This window comes from Heptranchias perlo, chromosome 19 (assembly GCF_035084215.1).
Source record: "Heptranchias perlo isolate sHepPer1 chromosome 19, sHepPer1.hap1, whole genome shotgun sequence".
Lineage (NCBI taxonomy): Eukaryota > Metazoa > Chordata > Chondrichthyes > Hexanchiformes > Hexanchidae > Heptranchias > Heptranchias perlo.
Genome location: NC_090343.1, coordinates 22,294,947 through 22,317,558, shown reverse-complemented (window position 1 = coordinate 22,317,558; position 22,612 = coordinate 22,294,947). Strand labels below are relative to the sequence as shown.

Genomic DNA, 22,612 nt, shown 5'->3' with positions numbered 1-22,612 from the left:
GAGAGAACTGATAGACCAGCTGCAATGCTTCAGCTTTTATTCAAGATGTGTCAATCACAGGTTTAAAGGGCCAAGTAAACTTCAGCATGAATCTAGCCTCTGTTTCACTGGCGAGATTGAAAAGCCATGGGAAACGGAAGATTAAGTTTGTTTCAGACTTAGAATCCATAAAAAATTAAGTACCTCAACTATTTCAATGAGGTAAATTGCCCCTTTAACAATCCACCCACTGGCATTAAGTGGGGATGGGACTCTCGGGTTTTGGATTTGCAAGCATGTCTAAACACACCTGGGTTAAATCCAGAAGTGGGCGCGTTGGTGCAGGGTTGCGGCTGCATTTCAAAAAGCGCTTATCTTAACCTCCCACCTGCTCCCAAACCACCCGTTCTTTGGGGTTAAAATTACCCCCAGACTGTCTACAACGAAAGCTGATGTGGGAAATGGAAAAACATACACTAGTGCAGCAGAGGACATTTTTCCAGGGTTGTCATTAAGGCACATTGTTGAAGCAAATCAGGGGTGCTTCACTGAGTATTGAATTATGCAATACGTGGTAGTGCTTGATGCTGACTTGGGGTACCAAAATATCACTTTGGTAAGCACCAAAATTAATTTAAAAGAAAAACGGTTGGTATAATATAGAGTGCAAATGAACAAGAATCTAAATTCAACGTGCAAACAATTTTTAGATTTTACAAATGAAATCCAAACAGTAATATAGTTTACAGAACATCTAAAATATATGGTAAGGAGTTACAATCTTACCTTTCTCCTTAGATTTTCCAGTTCAGTCCCACAGTTATCAGGCTGTGTAGAGGAGGAGTTGGAAGCCTTTTCCTGAACTTCCACATCTCTAGAGGAAATGACCATATAACAATATCTCAAAAACTGGGAACATATCAGAAATATACCCATGTTTTTATAGCATCGCATTTTAATAGAGATAAATTAGAAGGAATGGACCCAATGCCGACTGAATATCAAATAATAATGTATCGTTTATATATTTTATGTTTGTATTTTATATGAAATAGGAAGAGATTCACAGGGAAATCTACTTTAGACAACCTTCTTCCAAGCTTATAAAATTACACATATTCCATTTATATTTCCTTGATACTATAGCCTAGATGTTACTGTTGATAATATTAATTGACAAATTTAATGTGTTTATATGACATTCCTCCATTTACCATTTTAGTGGACGCATTAACCCATTTAAAATAGGATCAGCGTTTGCAGTAAAATAGCACAGGAATACGAACATAGTATGCATTCATCTGCTATTATCACCCAAAGTAATTTCTGGCCTTATTTCTCCAATATTCTTTTACCTTTTTGTGATCTTTCCTCAAATGAGCACTGTCTCTGTTTAGTCTTTTTCTCTTTTATAGCTAGATTTGAACGGCGATTCCTTTAATGACTGCTGCTCTCAGATCAGTGTATCCTTTCGGGAACTTAATTAATTGCAAGATGATCTCAATGAGGTGCATTATTCTGCAGCTAAGCTTAAACAAACCGACGTGCATTTTAAATTTCCTTTGCACTGAAGTTAAATGGAGATAAATTTCATGACGGGGCAAGGTTTTATTTAATTGTCGAGCAGCATCATGTACTAAATATTGCTGAAATAATTTTAAATGCACTTCCACTCCACATAAGTACTGGCACACTGGATTTACTCCTAGACACGATGCTAACTAGCACCAGTATCACCATTATAATGTACACCTTAATTGGTGGCATCCTAAAATTCTGCTAAATGTTAATCCTTTTTCTTGTCACCAGCAACAAATGATTTCAATGCTATGCTGTAATACAAGGGACAGAGATAAGAGATTTTCTGTTAGAGGGGAATGAAAGTCTGTTTCTTGTTCAAAGTACAATAAAATCTACTTTAAAAATTCTTTAAAAAAAGATACAAGTAGTCTGAATAAAAATTAAAACAAGTTGAAGAAACAAAAGAGAGTGTACAAAATAAAGCCTCAATATTAAGGGACAGCTCTCATTAATCAAAGTACATTTTCCTTTTAGAATAAAGATGTCAATAAATTATTAGTTTAAATATGGTGAAGCATACACATATTTGCAGAATAGGTGTGTAATTGGCAAATTCATCTCAATATAAGTAAATGTGAGGTGGTGCATTTTGGTAGGAAGAATAAGGAGGCCACATACTGCTTGGGTAATAAGAGTCTAAATGGGGTAGAGGAGCAGAGGGATCTGGGAGTATAGATACACAAATCACTAAAAGTAGCGATGCAGGTTAATAAGACCATAAAAATGCAAACAAAGCACTGGGGTTCATTTCTAGAGGGATAGAATTGAAAAGAAGGGAAGTTATGTTGAATTTGTACAGAATCTTGGTTATATCATACTTGGAATACTGTGAACAGTTCTGGTCTCCATATTATAAAAAGGGTATGGAGGCACTTGAGAAGATGCAAAAAAGATTCACAAGGATGATACCAGAACTGAGAGGTTATACCTATCAGGAAATATTGAACATGCTTTTTTTTTTAGAAAAGAGAAGTCTGAGGGGTGGCCTGATAGAAATCTTTAAGATTATGAAAGGGTTTGACAGGGTGGACATAGAGAAGATGCTTAGGGGCATAGATTCAAGGTAAAAGGCGGGAGGTTTAGAGGGGATTTGAGAAAGAACTTTTTCACCCAGAGGGTGGTTGGAGTCTGGAACTCACTGCCTGAGAGGGTTGTGGAGGCAGGAACCCTCACAACATTCAAGAAGCATTTGGATGAGCACTTGAAATGCCATAGCATACAAGGCTACGGACCAAATGCTGGAATATGGGATTAGATTAGACTGGGCTTGATGGCCGGCGCGGACACGATGGGCCGAAGGGCCTCTATCCGTGCTGTATAACTCTATGACTCTATGCTTCCACTTGTGGGGAGACTAAAACTAGAGGCCATAAATATAAGATAGTCACTAATAAATCCAATAGGGAATGCAGGAGAAACGTCTTTACCCAGAGAGTGGTTAGAATGTGGAACAAGGAGTAGTTGAGGCAAAGCTGGATAAATACACGAGGGAGAAAGGAATAGAAGGATATGCTGATAATGTTGAAGAAGAGGCGTGAAAGAAGGCTCGTGTGGAGCATAAACACCGACATGGACCTGTTGGGCTGAATGGCCTGTTTCTGTGCTGTAAATTCTATGTAATCAATAGGAGAAAATAACTTTGCCAGATTCTGCCATGCTCTGGGGCCAGGACACAACTGTGAGCATATTCTATCTGTCACTGCATAGATAGATGGAAACATGCAGTTGTGATGTCCACAGGTCACAAAAACTGGCAAAAGAACAAGATCGCTCCTCTATTCTTTTACAAAAAAGAGTTAATTTTTAAACAAAAAGCATTTTAAGATCTTTGGTAGAATCAGATAGTGGACAGTCTATTGATGACAGATCCTATTTAAGACATACAATTCTCATTTTTTCCTTTGACATAAAAATTAAAATGTATGTGTAAATATGACAGTATCTTTCAGCAAAATCAGAATAGAAAATTGACGGTGCAGTGGATCGAGAAGACACTGCTCAGTCAGCTTCTACCTGTTACAGGGTCAAGAATATTTACAGTAAAAAATCTCCACAGGGTAACAAATGGGGAAAAAAAATGGCAAGAAGTTCTCAGTTTTCTTTGTGAAATTTGATTACAAGAAAAACTGCAAAAAAAAACTGCAAATGCTGCAAAACTGAAATTTAAAAAAATGAAATGCTGAAGATACACAACAGGTCTGTTAGAATCTGAAAAGAGAAAAGACAATTTAATGTTTCAGGTGTAAGACCCTTTGTCACAACTGGGAACTGGGTGTTATTTAATGGAAATGAAGAAAGCAAAAGGGAGGGGAAGAAGAGGGATAGTGCATTGAGCACCTAAATAGGTTCTTTTGAAAAGTGAAAACTAATTGATCTTGATTTCATTGAGGCAATAAAAAGTTGTAAACAAACTGCAGCTACCTTGTTCACGTTAATCTGCATGATCTCTACTGCAACAGCAAGGAATAATTATCCTCAACATTATTATTATGCCATGCACAAAAAAAAATTTCCAGTAAGTTTTAAAATACAAGGGTAAATTCACAGATTCCACGCTATCAGTGGGGAGCTTCACTCGAGAAACGTGAATTGGAGATAGGGCTAAAATACTGTAGCACTAATTTTCCAAACCACACTCCTTTTGAGTGTGGTTCCCACTGGGAGGGCAGGATCGGTGAATGTGCCCTATAGTCTCTCAGGTGTAAGTGTATCACCATTTTAAAATATCAGGATAAATTGAAGAAAAACTGAAAAAAAATTATGATAGATAAGGACATCAAAAAAGTAGTAATTGGGGGAAAAGACGAAATTAAATATATCTAAATGTAAACAAGGCGACAAACAACTGCGTTACAATGAAAAGAACAAGCAATAAAAATTAACATAAATTGAATCGTGTGTTGTGGCTGGCATAATTCATTTGATTACTCACTTACATTAGAATAGACATCAAGGCATGCCCAGAACATTGGAGTTATAGTTCCTTCCAGAAAGGTTTTGCTCAGAAATTGTTTTAAAAAGGTTAATTTAGTTTTCCTGCAGCACAACTGAGGAATGTTCCTTTAAATTGCCATTTCAGTTACCTCTCACTTTGTTTTGTAACCCATTTGTGGTTTGCAGATTTGGCTTCTAGGAAACTAAACTCTTCTGAACGCTTGCTGCGGAATCTTTGTGACAGAGTGTTGAACTGTCCCCGAGTTGTACAGTCTGGACAAATAAAAATATTTCACTGCATTACTATCAGCATCTAAAAATTCCAGTTCTGTAATAAGGCGATGTCCTTCATTCTCTCCTCCAAGATTTTTATTCACAATGTCAAAAATCAAATCTTTCAACAATACGTATTAAAATTAGAGATTAATTTATCCTACTGACACCAGACTGCACTTCATTCTTATGGGTGAATGCCCATCAAGCAACTTTGTACATTTGGGTTTTTGCTCTGTTCCCACTAATTCACAAGGAAGAGATTCCATCTTTTTGAAGTATTTTTCAATCCTACTCGTTGTCTTCATCCATCACCCAAGGCCAGGCCTCTGAATCTGCCATTCTGAAACAGGGTGCTCAGTGGGGCATGATAGCAGTTCAGGGACTTTCTTCTTTTTGCTAGTGGGAAAACATTTGGCTTCCACTAGGTGACACCCATAGCAATGTAGCTGAGATTCATGACTTAGGATCTGAAGGATCATGCAAACATATGTCCCATCACTCTGTGGCACAGTGTGTTGGTGCTCATCATGTTGCTGCTTAATTCATGCCTGTTTATTTCTGTTCAACTTTTATTATTATGTACGTGACTTATGTTTACCCATTTTACCTTGCAGTATCAAGAACAACTTGCATAACTTGCCTTTAACATGGAAAACACCCCAAGGCGCTTCACAGAGGAATAATCAAAAAATGGACATCAAGCCAAAGAAAGAGATATTTGCCTAGTTGACAAAACCTTGGTCAGAGGTGGGTTTTAATGTGGGTCTTAAAGGAGGCGAAGAAGATGGAGAGGTTTATTGAGGGTATCCCAGAGAGTGGGGCCTAGACAGCTGAAGACACAGTAGTGGGGTGAAGGGAGGAGGGGATGCACAAGTCTAGAGTCACTGGAATGGACAGGAGGTTAGAGAGAGAAGGAAGGGCGAGGCCATGAAGAGATTTAAACATGAGGATGAGAATTTTAAATTTGAAGCATTAGGAGATCAGGAACCAATGTTTGTCAGCGAGGATGGGGTGATGGGTGAGTGGGACTTGGATACGGGCAGCACAGTTTTGGATGCGCTGAAGTTTAGGAGCGTGGAGGATGGTCAGTTGGCCAGGAGAGTATTGGAATATACAAGTCTGGAGGTGATAACGACATGAATGAGGGTTTCAGCAGCAGATGGGCTGAGGCGGCCGATGTGGGCGATGTTATGGAGGTGAAAATAGGGGGTCTTTGTGACAGAGAGAATATGGAGTCTGATGCTCAGCTTAGCGTTCAATAGGATGCAGAGGTTGCAAACAGTCTGGTTCAGGTTGAGATGGTGACCAGAGAGGAGGTTGCAATTGGTGGCGAGGATAAGGATTTTGTGGTGGGGGCTAAAGACGATGGCTTCGGTCTTCCCAATGTTTAACTGGAAGAAATTGTGGCTTATTCAAGACTGGATGTTGGATAAGCAGTCTGACAACAGAGGCGATAGAGGAGTCGAGAGTGGTGATGGAGAGGTAGAGCTGACCATACATGTGGAAGCTGACCCCATGTATGCAGGTGTTGTCACCAAGGATAAATGAGGAAGAGGAGAGAGCCAATGATAGATCTTTGAGGGACTCCAGAGATAAGGGTGTGGGGATCTGAAGAGAAACCATTGCAGGACATGCTCTGGCTACGATTGGATAGCTAAGAGTGGTACCGAACGAGGGCAGTCTTGCTGAGCTGGACAATGGAGGAGAGGCATTTGAGGAGGATGGTGTGGTTAATCATGTCAAAGACTGCAGAGAGGTCAAGGAAGAATAAGGAGGGAAAATGCACCATGGTGACAGTCACAGACGACGTTATTTGTAACTTTAGTTAGGGCAGATTCAGAGCTGTGGCAGGGGCGAAAACTTGATTGTAGAGATTCAAACATGGCGTTGCAGGAAAGATAGGCATGCACTTATGAGGCGACAACACATTATGGACTTTTGAGAGGAAAGGCAGATTGGAGATTGGGCATTAACTTGCAAGGGCAGAGAGGTCAAGGATAGGATTTTGAGGAGGGGGTTGATGATGGCATTTTTGAAAGGGAGGGGAACAAGACCTGAGGATACGTATCCATTTACAATGTCAGCTAACAAGGGGGTCAGGAGGAGAAGTTAGGTAGTCATTAGTTTAGTGAATGGGAACAGGAGGTGGGTCTCTCATGGATGAGATGAGCTTGGAGAGGTCATGATGGGAGATAAGAGAGAAACTAGAAAGAAACACGGGTTCAGGGCTAAGGAAGGGGGACCCTTGGGGGATGTTTGGTTTGGTAGGAAGGGGGAAACAGGGGAGGCAGCTGAATGGATGGTGTTAATCTTAATAAAGATAAATTCGAAAAATAATGGCTGACTTTCATTACAATGATTTCACATGATGAAGTGTATGTGACATGATTTGCATCACTGTGCAGGTTTGTCTCCATGTTGTAAGAAACATTAAATCTTTACCAATTAAAAAGAACATCTGCTCAGACTATTATTTTCTTCAAAGTACTCCCCCTAGGCTATTTTCCCCCTTTAACAAAATAATTTTTGGTCATTTTAAGGGATGCACATTGTTTTTGTTGGAAAGGGAGAAAAATGAAACATGGCAACAAAACTCACAGACAGCTCACATCATGTGAAAACACAATAATACTTTGCAGCTCAATTTACACCAATGTGTCATTTGGCAAACACAGAGTTTGCCAAACCTTTTATTTTAGAGACAGTGCTCCTTCAAATCTTTTCTGCGTTCAAGTCTATTTTTGCTCTTGCCACTAGATGGAATCAAAAATGTCACAGAGCTGCATCTGGTCCATGTTCCAATTGGCTTTCATCCACAAAGCCAGAAAACAGCTGACACTTTGTCCAAAATCACGTGTCGTTTGAAACTGGGAATTGTAGCTTGACACAGTGTTTTAATTTAAAACATGTCCAACGAATATTTACTCTGTGGTATAATCAAGTATTGCTCCAACATTCCTTCAAGTTATTCTATTAAAGTTATAAACGGTCCTTGGTGGTGTAGCACTGTCAGCACTGGGGCTGTATCTAAAGAAAAGAACTCATGAGCTGCTGTATCATAGAGTTGCATGAGCGGGAAAAGTTCACAACTCAGTAGGGGGTGGATGCCAAACTTGAAATTGTGCATTCTAACGGGTATTGTAAATGATCATGATGATTTAAATAATGAGGTTGCAGAGATTTCTTCTGTCATCATTTGAAGCATACAGTGATCCTTGCATATGTGCACTTAATCATTTACTGCAGTCAGAATCCTCAGTGCTAGTGGGATTTATGTATTTCAGGAATATAGCAACAACACTGGGTAATATATTGTTTTTCTCGGAGACAGAAAACATTCTAAAAGCAAATTATTCTGCCACTGCAAGTCCATAAATCCTTCATTATCACACTAAACAAAGACATAGAAATATTTAGGATGATTAAATAAGCTGAACCTATAACATAAGCCCAGTGATGCAATACTCTTATTTCACTGTTATACTATGATTTTTAATGCCACATTCTATCAATGTAAATTCAGCATGAAATTTCTAGAATACACCAACTGAATTCCACTCCAGTTCAGTTTGCTACACCTCCAGCAGGACCACGTAATTAGGTAATCGGACACTAGAAAGATACTGTGTGGCTCCTGTATCCCAGGAATCAGTACATAAATTGCCAATACAGTGCCATGATGCACACTGAACCATGTCTATATGCTTACTGCCCTGGGTCTCCTCTTCCTTGTACTAGTAGACTCATGCTGTTAAGCAGATTTAATTGTGAGCAGACCAAAGTTTCAAGACTGAGATCCATAGATTTTTGTAAGGTAAGAGTATCAAGGAATATGGAGCTAAGATGGGTAAATGCAGTTGAGGTACAGATCAGCCATGATCTAACTGAATGGCGGAACAGGCTTGAGTGGCTGAATGGCCTACCCCTGGTCATATGTTCCTATGACAGCCACTGACTACAGGCAGCTTAATCCTGCACAAGTGAAGCAGTGCCACTTACTGAGCCTCACTTACACCAGAGCCCTAAAATGGTCAGAGAGCTTTCTAGTACGACAACATACAACAAAGGCCGCAGAAAGGAAGGCCCTTTCTCAAAACAAACTATCCACTATTAATCCAGACATTAAAATATGGCATGCTCTTGCCTCCAAATTTAATTAATTAAAAAATATTCTCCCTATTAATTTTGAAGTAATTTTCTCCATTTACCCATGGTAAACTGAGAGGAACAAGAGTCAACCTGATGCCTTTTCCTGCAGCCAGGGTGGTTTAGTCTCCATTCAATGACTCTCTAACGGCCCAACTAAGACCCATAATTTTCTGGTGTGAACTCACATTCAGCGATTTCATGAAATGGTGTGTCAGTGCCACCTTATCTTGGACTCTTTCTCAGAACATAAAAACCTCCAACTTCAACTATTTACAACAACACTGTTCTAAGGGTACCTTTTTTGTTAACAGGAACACACATACTAACTGCACATTAAAACGAGCCATTAACTAAAGAGAGTTCACTTTTACGGAGTCTTACCTTCGCAGCAGTCCTGCCACATCCTCAGGTCGATCCGTGGAATTTCCCTGCAGCTGACAAAGCCCTGAGGATAATTTGCCACCCTGAAGACATCTGGTTGAACCTGCTGGATGTTGTCTCCATTGTCACACATAACTCGTGCGAGTGAGGCTTGCTTTATCTGAGTTACCTGGGCTGGGCTGAAGACTCCTGGATTTTCATACCAGAATCTGAACAAATACAAATGATTTTCCTGTTGTCTCAACGGTTTTCCCAATACAAAAACATTGCGGACATTGTTGGGCTGACAAGCCTTTGTCCCTAGTGGAAAATTTACAGCATTTAACCATTCACCAAGCTGATAACCTACTGTTGGTGCTATTGATATGACACACAGTTTTGCCGATTGATTTAAATCCATATATTAACACCATCGATAGGTAGTTTTGCCTAAACTCGCCGAGGTACAACCTGTAATACTCTAACACTAGACAAGCAGGTTAGGGGATTAGTTTTTCAGCTGCCACAATAATTCAGTGGCTAATGGTCCAGCTAAGACCCATAATATGCTGGTGCAAGCTCACATTCAGCGACTTCATGATATGGTGTGTCAGTGCCACCTTTTCTTGGACTCTTCCTCAGAACATGAAAACTTCCAACTTCAACTATTTACAACAACCACTGTTCTATGGGTACTTTCAATGAGAATACCACATTACAACAGTGACTACACTTCAAAAAGTACTTCATTGGCTGTAAGGCATTTTGGGATGTCTTGAGGTCATGAAAGGCACGATATAAATCTTTCTTCCTTTAAATGCACCATGGAGTGCAACGTTAAGTCACACAGACGAGGAACATCTCTCTTTCCATCTATGGTCTGTGCTGAGCTATAGTTTGCTCAACATTCCTAGGCCAGTGACCCTGATCTGTACCTCATGACCCCTCCTGGAAGAATTTGAGCAGGGAGGTCCGCAATGAGCACGGTGTCGGACTTGGACATGATTCCCATCTCCTCCCTATAGTCAAACGATGCAACAAAAAGCATGCAATCATTTCAAAAAAAACAACTGGATGCTGCAATGGGAAGGGGGTGGGTGAGATCGCGGGGTGGGGAGGAGGGAGAGAGGTTGGCGGGGGGGAGGGGAGAGAGGTCGGCGGGGGGGGGGGGAGGGAGAGAAGTCGGCGGGGGGGGGGGGAGGGAGAGGGGTCGGCGGGGGGGGGGGAGGGAGAGGGGTCGGCGGGGGGGGGGAGGGAGAGTGGTCGGCGGGGGGGGGGAGGGAGAGTGGTCGGCGGGGGGGGGGGGGAGGGAGAGTGGTCGGCGGGGGGGGGGGAGGGAGAGTGGTCGGCGGGGGGGGGAGGGAGAGTGGTTGGCGGCGGGGGGGGAGGGAGAGTGTTCGGCGGGGGGGGGGGGAGGGAGAGTGGTCGGCGGCGGGGGGGAGGGAGAGTGGTCGGCGGCGGGGGGAGGGAGAGTGTTCGGCGGGGGGGGGGGAGGGAGAGTGTTCGGCGGGGGGGGGGGGGGGAGAGTGGTCGGCGGGGGGGGGGGTGGGAGGGGGAGAGAGTGGTCGGCAGTGGGGGGGGGGGGGGGGGAGAGTGGTCGGCGGGGGAGGGGGGGAAGAGTGGTCGGCCGGGGGGGGGGGGGGGGGGAGAGTGGTCGGCGGGGGGGGGGGGGGGGAGAGTGGTCGGCGGGGGGGGGGGAGGGAGAGTGGTCGGCGGGGGGGGGGGGGGGAGAGAGATCGGCAGGGGGGGAGGGAGAGAGATGTCGGTGGGGGGGGGAGGGAGAGAGGTCGGCGGGGGGGGGGGGGGAGCGAGAGTGGTCGGCGGGGGGGGGGAGGGAGAGTGGCCGGCGGGGGGGGGGGGGGGGAGAGTGGTCGGCGGTGGGGGGGGGGGGGTGAGTGGTCTGCGGGGGGGGGGGGGGGGGGGGGGAGAGTGGTCGGGGGGGGTGGGGGGGGGGGGGGGGGGGAGAGTGGACGGCGGGGGGGGGGGGGGAGAGTGGTCGGCGGGGGGGGGGGGGGAGAGTGGTCGGCGGGGGGGGGGGGGGGGAGAGAGTGGTCAGCGGGGGGGGGGGGGGGGGAGAGTGGTCGGCGGGGGGGGGGGGGGGGGGGGGAGAGTGGTCGGCGGGGGGGGGGGGGGGGGGGGGGAGAGTGGTCGGCGGGGGGGGGGGGGGGGGGGAGGAGAGTGGTCGGCGGGGGGGGGGGGGGGGAGAGTGGTCGGCGGGGGGGGGGAGAGAGATCGGCAGGGGGGGAGGGGAGAGAGATCGCGGGGGGAGAGAGCTGGATCGCGGGGGATGGGGTGGTTATTGGTGGTGGATCGCAGCAAGTTAGCTTGAAGGGCCGGGTGGAAGCACTCCTGCTGCTCCTGGCCCACAAGCAATGCTGCAAATGCACTTACCTGTTGGATGCGACCATTCTCGCCTCTCTTCAGCTGCTGGGTTTTCCAAGCACCGGGAATCCCGGCCTGCAACCGTTATGTCTAAAAGGCTGCTCAAATCTGAGGCATGCAGCCTCATTAACATATTTAAATTACTGACACGTCTCTTGAGAGCAGGTTATTCGCCCATCCCAGTTAAACCAGAAGTAGGCTCCTCTGTAGCGGGTTGGGGTTGGGTTTCAGATGTTTGAAATTTTAACCTACGCCCCTGCCATTGTTTCACCTGTCATGGTGGGGGGAGGATGGTGGTCAAAATTCCCCTCAATGTGTAGCAGGCAGGCAGAAGAGGCAGAGTTTTAATTGGGGTCGACAAGCAAGCATGCTCAACGGTGTTAAGGTTTCGCATTGGTCCCAGTATCCTCCAATTGACTCATTCACAAAAACTAATCCAGTCACTAATTACAACTGGTATGAAAAATTGAACTGAAAGCAGCTTCTGGGCACCTGACACTCATGTAAATTACATCCTTTCTTGGTTGATCAGACTCCATAACACACCATTCAGTACATTTACCTGTCTCCATCCCTTAGTCTACGAAACTGAGTAGCAAGTAGGCATAGCAGCACAGGTCCCACTCTTGTTCCTGGTATCAAATCTTCTACCATCAGTGCAGGCCAAAGATCTATATTCCGTGGAGTGCCATACAACCTATAACAGGAGTAAGGTTAGCTGTCGGTAAGATAAAGGCTTTTTTATACAGTCAGTGCTAGTTACTCACAAACCAATCTAAGCAAATTACCAATGAAAGATAATGCCTTATTTTGTTATTATTGGAACAAGGAAACCCATTGCATAGAATCATAGAATGGTTACAGCACAGAAGGAGGCCATTCGGCCCATCGAGCCTGTGCCGGCTATCTGCAAAAGCAAGCCAGCTAGTCCCACTACCCCGCTCTTTCCCCGTAGCCCTGCAAATTTTTCAGGGTGCCTATCTAATTCCTTTTTGAAAGCCACAATTGACCCTTCTCCTACCTCCCTTTCATGCAGTGCATTCCAGATCCTAACCACTCGTTGCATGAAGAAGTTTTGTCACTGCCCCTTTTATTCTGTCAGCTTCAATTTTATTGACAAGCCTATTATGCGGCACTTTATCAAACATCTTTTGGAAGTCCATACGCACAACATCAACCCTCTCTGCTACCTCATCAAAAAACTCAATCAAGTTAGTCGAACACGATTTTCCTTTAACAAATCCGTGCTGGCTTTCCCTTATTAATCAACACTTGTCCAAGTGACTATTAATTTTGTCCTGGATTATTGTTTCTAAAAGCTTCCCCACCACAGAGGTTAAACTGACAGGCCTGTAGTTGCCAGGTTTATCTTTACATGCTTTTTTGAACAAGGGTGTAACATTTGCAATTCTCCAGTTCTCCGGCACCACCCCTGTATCTAAGGAGGATTGGACGATTGTGGCCAGGGCTTCCACAATTTCCACACTTACTTCCCTCAGCAATCTAGGATGCATCCCATCCAGACCTGGTGACTTATCCATTTTGAGAACAGCCAGCCTTTCTAGTACTTCCTCTTTATCAATTTTAAGCTCATCCTGTATCTCAACTACCTCCTCTTTTACTGTGGCTTTGGCCCTATCTTCCTCCTTGGTAAAGGCAGATGCAAGGTATTCATTTAGTACCTCTGCCATGCCCTCTGCCTCCAGTCAGTTTATGATCCCTAATCAGCCCCACCCCTCCTCTTACTACTCGTTTACTATTTATATGCTTGTAGAAGACTTTTGGATTCCCTTTTATGTTGGCCGCCAGTCTATTTTCATACTCTCTCTTTGTCCCTCTTACTTCCTTTTTTACTTCCCCTCTGAACTTTCTATACTCAGCCTGGTTCTTACTTGTATTAACAACCTGACATCTGTCTTGGGCCCCCTTTTTCTGCTTCATCTTGCTCTCTATCTCTTTAGTCATCCAGGGAGGTCTGGCTATGGTTGTTCTACCTTTCCCCCTCGTGGGAATGTATCAAAACTGTACCCGAACCATCTCTTTTACTTTGTTAAAGGCAATTGTAATGTTTTGGTCTATCTCGCCCTTTTCCTGGCTCATCTGGTATTGAGTTTCAAGCCCCATATTCTTTCTAGCACCAAGAATGCTTAATTTTACCTTTGCAAAATCGCTCACCTCTGGCCTTACCTCACCCTACCACTCCTGAAGCTATCATCCACACCTTGTCACTTCCCGAGTCAACTTCTCCAATGCTCTTTGTGCCAGCCATCCTAAATTTTACCTTACATAAACTCCAACTCATCCAAAATCCCATCACTCACATTCCTGTCCCTCTCCAAGGTACTCCTTGTCATGCTTGTTTGTTCCAACCCCAAGCACTGAATTCAAAATCCTTGTCCTCATTTACAAATTGTACCATGGCCTCACCCCTCCCAACCTCTGCAACCTCCTCTAGCCCCAAGTGCCAGCCCATATCTTCCATCCTTTCAACCCTGTCCTCCTTCGCATCTCCTGTTCTCTTCATTCCATCTATGGTGGCAGTCTTCAGCTATTTTGGCCCCACACTCTGGAAATCCCTTTGTGACCTGTGTGACGTTACCACTTTCCCCACCTTCAAACTCCTCCCTAAACCACTCTTCGATCATGCTTTTGGTCACATAACCTAAATTTTCTGCTACTGAGCAGTGTCTGAAAATACTCTAAAGTGTCTTGAGACTTTTATTACTTTATTAAAGGCAAGTTGTGTGGTTGTTTATTCGACACACAAGATTCCATTCTATATTTTTTCTGTTACATAAATTCAAAGTTTACATAGTTTAATGGAAAATTGTGTTTTCACAACAAAATGTGATCTTGCAAAACTACCACTAATATAGTATACATTCACCAGCATTTTGGGAAGAAGAACCACTTCTATGATACCTAAATACTGTGACATTATATCTGAGAAGAACAAAATATCACACAATATTAATGATCAGCATCTATGGTTTGAAGGCGAGCCTCTGAACTTCCGACACTAGCTTATATTAAGAGAGCCCAGAAACTTTAACCCAACAGCTGCAATGTTAGAGCATAGGATTTTACCAAACTAGAAGGGCAACATTTAAAGATGCAATTACACTTTATCTGTAGCGTTAGAATGAAGCAGTTTCTGTTCACATCAATGTTAGTTATAGTGTAAATGTAGCCTGAATTCAGGGTCAGGGGCTAAGCTGACACTGAAACAAAGTGGACTGAGACTCCCTTGACGTGGTAGTTTAACACTGCTTCACTTCAGAATCAGTTCTGGCACAGACACCGATTTAGTCTCCACTGGGTTGATTTTGACTTTTGGGCGAGCGACCAGTGGAGCATGCTGGCCAGTCACCCACACTCGAAGTGAAGAGGCCCTGGCCTTATTTACATTGTACCAGTGAGCTGCGGGCGCTAAATGGGTGTCCCGATGCAGCTTGCCCTACTGAAACCAACCAATATCGGCTAGCCCCAGCCACCAGCAGGATAAGTTCGGGAGATGGGTCGCAATCGCGGAGGGGGGAGTCCCTGGGCCCCCAGATTATTCCAAACCTGCCTTTTCAGAGCCTCTTCAGCTCCATCAACCATGGAACTGATTGAAGCCTGCATCGCACGCAGTCCGACCAGTTCCAATCTAAAATGACAATCAGGGTCCTATTTAGAGCATAGGAGCCCAATTTGCATATTAAAAGGACATATTAATACGGAACCAGCCACATCATCAGGTTTAAAGGGGCAGTAAGGCTACCAACTTAATTCTGAAGCTTTAACCGCCCCACTAACGCCAGGCGAATCAAGTGAAAATCAACCCGATAGTGTGAATGCACGGACAGTCTGAGCTCTGTTGTAGAATATACACCCAAAATGTTAACCTGTCTTTTCTCTTTTCAGTTACTGATAGACATGCTGAGTATTTCCAGCAATTTCAGATTTCCAGTGTTTTAAAAAAATATATATAGGAGGGAAAACCGTCTAGAAGAGGTGGGGTGTCCTTTCTTACTCTACCCAACATTTTCTCCTGGCACACTGACAAAGCGTACCAGTAATGCCACCTGAAGATGTCCATGAGTCAGACCCCTCCCCAACCAGGTTAGCACAGATATCTGGTTAAGGAGAAAATAGAACTTTGTTTTTCAAGAGGCAGGGTGACCGTCAGGTAAAAACTTATTTTTGTTTCTCAAGAATTGCTACACAGTAAACACTCTAAAAACCATTCTCCATCAATAGTGTCCTGCTTGCTCTGGCCATAAACCTATGCCTAGTTATAATTTCAACATGATTAAAACTCAGTTTGCAACTTTTGCTACTCCCAGGAGATTGCGCTGCTGGTGGGTGGAGGTCACGGTGTGCATAAGTTACACGATGATGGTATAGGACAGGCTCAGTGAACTAGCTGGTCTTTTCCCATTCTTTGTTTTCATATGTTTGTTACTTTTGAAATTGGGTAGCTTGGGGCTACCATGAATTTTGACTGAAAGGACCAGATGAATGCAGCACCTTTTGACAACTGCTCTTTCACTGCTGGACTTGGTGTTGAATTCAGAGATGGCAGACTCCTCTGTCTTAAGTGAAACGAGTTTAGACGTCAAGCTCCAATTCCTGGTCAACGTCGATCAACTGCCAATAACTTTCTCCAGTTGAGTAATTTCACCCAGAGGTACAATAAAGATAACCAGTATGGGAAATGGAAGGATAAGCGTGTGAGGTATCTTACTGGTAGTAATACAGAAATGGGGAGTGCTAATTTACATCTGACTACGGTGCTTTTGAGAGTGCAAAAAGGAAAAGCCAAGTTAACCTTTTTTTTTAAAAAGAAGTTTAGTCGAATTAGGGAGCCAGGACCACAAGTTGCCTTAGAAGAGCTGTACGCATTTTCTTGTCTGCTTACCTTTCTAGCTTTTTTCGAATTTCTGGATTCTTGATCTCATTTTTCAAATCTTCAAAATCGTGAGCAGATGTGAGGTTACAGAAAACCCTGTAGTCATTGTATGGAGGTATTCCATGATCACGTCCCCGTTGGATATTCATTGCGGCTAAATCCAGGGAAACAGCATGCACCATGGAAAACAACTTTTCTGTGAGCTCCAAGTTCAAAAGTTCAGTTGGAACCCTCATTTTTCCAGGGACAGCAAAAAGGCCACGAAGTAGTGGATCGATGCTGCCCTCTTGAATAAGTCTAAATGGCGAGAAGAAAGCTTTGTGCAATGGAAGATGGCCTTCAGGAATTGGCTGGAAGGATTCATTCAGTCGATAGAGAATTGGATTGACAAGTGTGTGTCCAAAGCGAAAAGCTGCTGTGGCAAAAGCATTGACAATCCCTGCATTGATATTTGGATTATAGCCTTTGTAGTCACCTAGTATTTTCATACCAACATCTCCTAGGATTTTGGATAACCAATGTGCATATGTGATATGTTGCATTTGTGCGCCGACTATTCTGCGCGCTTCGTGATAGATGGTATCGCCATCCCAATGTGGATTGAGTTTCAGTAGCTCTGTTGCAATACGGTTGTGTTCTCGAAACCACAGTGTGTGTATCGCTGTCAATGCAATATGCTCATTGGATCTGTGGTCACCTGCAAGGAAGCATGGAATAGGGCTCTCATTTGTATCCCTCATGCATTCTGTTGGTGGGCCTGTGGCAAAAGGCAACAAATGTTTGCCAGATTTAGGTACAACCTGACCTGCCTTTAATAGACCACGTTGACTGGTTAGATCCCTCAACTCCTGTGACTCGTGCTCTGTACTTCCATAGACATTTGAAGCATCTATATAGGAGGTTAAGTGATTAATCTGCTCTCTTGGGTAGACAGAATTCATTAACAGGGAAGTCATTCCACTGCCGCATACAGGACTTGAGCGCACAAAAAACATACATCGACCATTCTTCACACGAGGATCGTCTTCTGGGATCAAAATTGGAAAACATGGAGGATCGTTAGTGCAGAATTTGTTGCATGGTTCTCCATCAGAAAACCGAGACATACTCAGTGCAGCCACTGTTAAGTCCAAGTCATGGTCTAGAAATTGGCCCCACTGCATTACTAGGTGTGTATACTGGTCATCAGGAGTGATCGTTTCGGTACCAATCATTGTTGTGGAAACCAGACGAGGTAATGGAAGAGGGTGTCTGCTGTCCTCCTGGTTCAGATTGGAGCCCCTGGGAAGGTTAAATCCATTTTCATACACTGGCTTCAGAAGTCTTTCAAAAGCGGTAAGCGATGCTCCCCACATTGGATGCTGCAGATTATTACAAGTACCATCATGTGTTCTGTACTTATGGTGAAAACAAATGTCTATGCAGTCAGGGGAACGTCTGTGAGTAGTACATCCCGAAATATTGGCAATCATGTTCAGGTACCGCGGAGAGACTAGATCATTATAGCGATAACCTAAAAATGAAGTGTCAAACAAAACAAATCAGAAACAAATGCAATAATATAGCACAGGCAGTGTCTTTAAAATGATTTTGGGTACATGGAATTCTCTCTCAATGTAGTAGCAGGCATCATAACACTTCCACGATTCTATGGCTTGAGCTTCTACTGCCTCTTTATTTTAATAGGAGTGATGGATTGTATTTTGTAAGTTGGTTTGTCTTTTGTTAATGAGGGTGCTGAAGGATGTAGAGTCAGTTTTAATGAACTGGAGTGGTGATGTCACCAGCATCCTAAAGTCAGAAGAAATGGTTTTCCTGCTTGGAACAGTCATCTGCACCAATATATCAAGTAGATAAAACATCACAATTGTTGCTGTAGGCAACTGTAAAAAATTGTAAGAGGATAATTGTAAAAAGGCATCACATTATCCATTTATGTGGCTAATCATGATTTGCCTCAACCATTAATGTTAAACTTGAGGGCCAATATCTGATTTGAGGTTAACCTGTCCAAACACAATTATGGAAAGAAAAAAAGGTCTTTCAGCACATAAAACGTACACCATCTAACAGCCCTTGTACAATGTGCACTCATTAACTATTTTGAACATATTTTAATTTCCAGGGGTATATAGATAACCATTGGTAAATTTCAAGGGAAATAAATTGTTGATCCCAAAAGATAATTGAGTAAAACACATTTATTCATTGGAGGAGTTGTCGAGGGGAGTGGGGGGAGAAAGGGAACGGAGTCGGGTGCCCTAGAACTTGGTTTTGGGACTACATCATCTGGGTCAGAAGAAGTCAGGTCCGTGGGGTGGAGGGGGAGAGGGCCAATCTCTGGATAGGGTGGGGGGGGGGGGGGAGGAGGTGGTGCGGCAACACCCAGACCAGTCTTGTGGAGTCTGGAGGAGCATTCCTGGCACTCCTGACCCCACAAAGATAAAGAGGCACTTACTTTGGGCTCTGCTTCAGCCAGGTCGCCAACTGATACTGGTTGGAGCGTGCACAGTGCAGGCTTTGACCAGTTCCATCCAAAAATATACATAATTGAATCCTGATTTGCATTTTTAGTGGACCTGACTGTGGGGGCTGTTCCAGCTACCCAGCGATTATCCTGGGGCAACAGTGATGGCAAGAACGGAGCGATAGATCATAGCCCATCATTTTTGCTCCTTTGCACTGGGTGGGAGAACTGAAAATTCAGCTCTTCGTTTCATAGCAGACAGTAGGAGTGCTTTGTGTCTCTCATTTTCTTGTGCAAACCCCATCCCCTCTCCTCCTGTGACAGAGACACAGTACATGTGTAAATGATTCTGGTATCGTGTTCAGTTTTGGTCACCAAGGCATAAACGGAAGATTTAAGTCATGGAGACAGTGCAGAGAAAAGTCGCAAGGTTAATCCATTACGTCAGGGGATTGAAATACGCAGACAAACTGGAGGTACTGGGGTTCTTCAACCTTGAAAGGAGGAAGAGACAATTAGATATAATTGTGGGAGAGAAAGGATCAAGGGATGCGGTGACAAGATGGGAAATGGAGTTATCTATAAAAGAGGAATAGGCTTGTTGTGCATGGTATCTGACTTGTTAAATATTAGCTTTCTTCATCTGCATCTTTCCTGTGTCTTTTCACTGCCTTACTTAGCTAACTTCATGCTCTTTTGTTCTTTTCATTGCCTTACTGAGATAATCTTTGTAATATCAACCACCAATTTTTACCTCTTTCAAGCTTTTCAAATACCTTTTTGCAGCCATTCAACCCATTAACTCTGCTCTATGATGAGGTATCAGGATTTCTAGCTCTTGACTTCTACGTGCTCTCTTCCCCTCGCCTCTTCATTTTGTGCAGTCCTATTAAGGCTATCACTTAGCTTCCAGTTACAAATAAAGGTCTATAACTGAAACATTAACTTTTCTCTTTACAGATACTGGCAGACCTCCTGTGTATTTCCAGCATCTTACGTCTTTATTTTAAATTTTTGTTTCCACCATCTGCAGCAATAGTTCTAAGCTACATGGAAAAAAAGTGCAATAAAACAATTTTCATACTATTGTTATTTTAACTCAGTTTTGGTAAAATTCCAAAAACATTGTTGCATATCGGACATAACGCAATGTAATTATATTCAAGTTATGATGCAGATAAAGAACTAGTGCACAGGCATTGCCACCATCACACAATTTATTTTATAACAATGCTATTGCCACATACTTGTATTATTAAGGTTCAGAGTTAGGCCTTGCTGAACGTGCTCCTGAATCAACTGCAGCGTTCTCTCAAAGATCTCACCCGCTCTTGCTGCTTCCACAGTATAGGGGTCACGTGGGTAACGGAATAGGGCCAACAGGTCATTTGGGGTGCGTGGGCGCCTATCAAATACAAGTGAGAACTCAAATTCTGAAATGGTTGGTGCATGGCAAACTAAAAAGTTATTTGTAACAAAGCTGGAAAGTCGATGATATGGTTCTTAAACACCAGTTTAAAGTATGCTGGCAGATCCTCAGCACTACCACCTACAGTAAAAATTCCAGCTCTAGATCATATATAACACATACCATACCACACACAGTCTCCACAAATTCCACCCCACCATACCCAACTGCAGGAGGGGCAGTGGCCAGAACGACACACTGCTACACATTCTGGTCATGTGTTCTTTCTCCAGCCATTCTTGATAGAAGTCCGGAAGACCACTAGGACCATGGCTGGTCTTGCAATCCCAGAGGATTACACCTAAGCACTTGCTGAGTCTGTCCACTGGAGAGCAGGAGCCCTCCGCAATGAGCATAACTCTTGATGCTAGCTGCAGGAAGCTGCATTTCCCTGTCCCCACATGGTGAAGGGAACCCTCCCCACAACAAACGTGACTAAAGCATATGTGGAGCATATCCCAATTTAATGAGTGGCATTTGGTCTCTACCTGGAATTGGAGAAATACCAAACAGTTTTGGGGCCCATTCTTGGATGCTCAATCAGCACAAACTCCCCTACACCACCACCCACCCCCACAATCCCACCCCACCCTTACCCCAGCACAGCCACCTACTAACCATGAAGCACAACAACCCAAACAAGATGACTATTATTATACAAGGCCTTCGACAGAAAAGCTAGAGATAAAGAATCATAGAAGTTTATAGCACAGAAGGAGGCCATTTGGCCCATCATGTCTGAATTTTGATCACACATTACTTGTAGGAGTAAATTGATACATTAAAGTTTCTTGGGCTGCTTGTGCTTGCACTGGAATGCCAATTTAAACGAATGAATTTGTTTGTTTTTGATCCCTGGAACTTCATTAAGGTAAGGGATCTAGGCTACCAGTGGTTCTGTTGGTTGGGTTTTCTGTCTGATAGATGGATCACTATTGCTGGCTTACTTCCTCTCCTGTACAGGTCCATTTTCTCCTTCTGGAAGGTGGTGTGTAGGGAAATTGTGATGACTTGGCCTCTAAAAGTATGTCCCAGGTTACTACTTTCTAACCATAGCATTTAGTACTCAAGTGGTTTTTTTTAAAAAGAAACACATCTTGACTTCTGGTGATTTAACAAAAGACTACTAGACTTGTAGGCAAGAGGATGTCGGGGAATTTAAAACAACACTCAGCCCCAATTTCATCTACCGGACAAGAATGGTTCTTCTCTACCATTAGCGACCAAATAGTTTAGATTTATGCATTTGTTGAGTGAATAGGTTCTGGTTACAGAAGGTCAGTGTTTGTTGCTGGGTAACAAACCCAGCACAGGTACCTTTGGTTTCTCAATGTTTTTATTATTGTTTATTGGTCTTCCAAACCTGACTTTTGAACTTGCATTAATTTACTGGCAAGGATTCAACATCTTTTTAACACATTAACTTCAACTGCCCAAAGTCATTCAGATCCACTTGTAAATCATTACTGCATCGTCACTATTACATCAAAGTGAAAACCCCGCTGGGTATACACTTTTCATTGCCTTCCCAAAATCTTTCATCAGTATTCTGTGTATGGTTTAAAGGGCCATGGTCTCAGAGATAAAAATGGGAGGATCCCATGGGTTTCCACTCAGACATCTAAATGGTAGAGTCTCTTTTAAATAAAATTCATGTGAAAATGGCTCACAGCTGAATAAATAAAGGCAGTGCTCAGTCATTTTAATATGTTCACCACATGGCACAAACATTAAAGAAAAAAATGCAATCAGTGCCTGAAATCATCACACATTTGGGAAAATTTACACAGCTGAAGTATAGTATTAATGTTCATAACTATAAATGAATCTAAAGTATTTATAGTCATAAAGAAACTTTACATTTTTCAGAGATGAAAAAATTTTAGAACGTGTTTGACTAAGTTGGAAAGAGATTTAGAGATTATTGCATCCTTACTTGTCAAACAAATCCCTTCGCGTTGAATTAATTGCACTGTCAATGCTGTTAATCGCTTCCTGGAGAGACTCTTCAACAAAGGTGTCGCCAGTTCGCCCACCTTCCAGGGCTGAAAAACGCAGCATCAAAAACACATACATACAAAGACATCTTTATTTTGTTTCTTTCCTTTAAAAAAAAACCTTA

General features: G+C 43.3%; 1 protein-coding gene across 1 annotated transcript in view; it reads right to left on the bottom strand.

Moving 5' to 3' along the window:
• Positions 1–22,612, bottom strand: part of LOC137335344 (peroxidasin homolog) — a 132,597-nt gene that overhangs the window by 19,806 nt on the left and 90,179 nt on the right. Inside the window, exons 16-22 of the mRNA XM_068000678.1 lie at positions 22,427–22,535; positions 20,270–20,427; positions 16,565–18,068; positions 12,224–12,358; positions 9,301–9,509; positions 4,644–4,767; positions 766–853 (exon numbers count right to left, since the gene is read on the bottom strand). Of these exons, the coding sequence (XP_067856779.1) occupies positions 766–853; positions 4,644–4,767; positions 9,301–9,509; positions 12,224–12,358; positions 16,565–18,068; positions 20,270–20,427; positions 22,427–22,535 (2,327 nt within the window). The remainder of the gene's footprint in view (positions 1–765; positions 854–4,643; positions 4,768–9,300; positions 9,510–12,223; positions 12,359–16,564; positions 18,069–20,269; positions 20,428–22,426; positions 22,536–22,612) is intronic.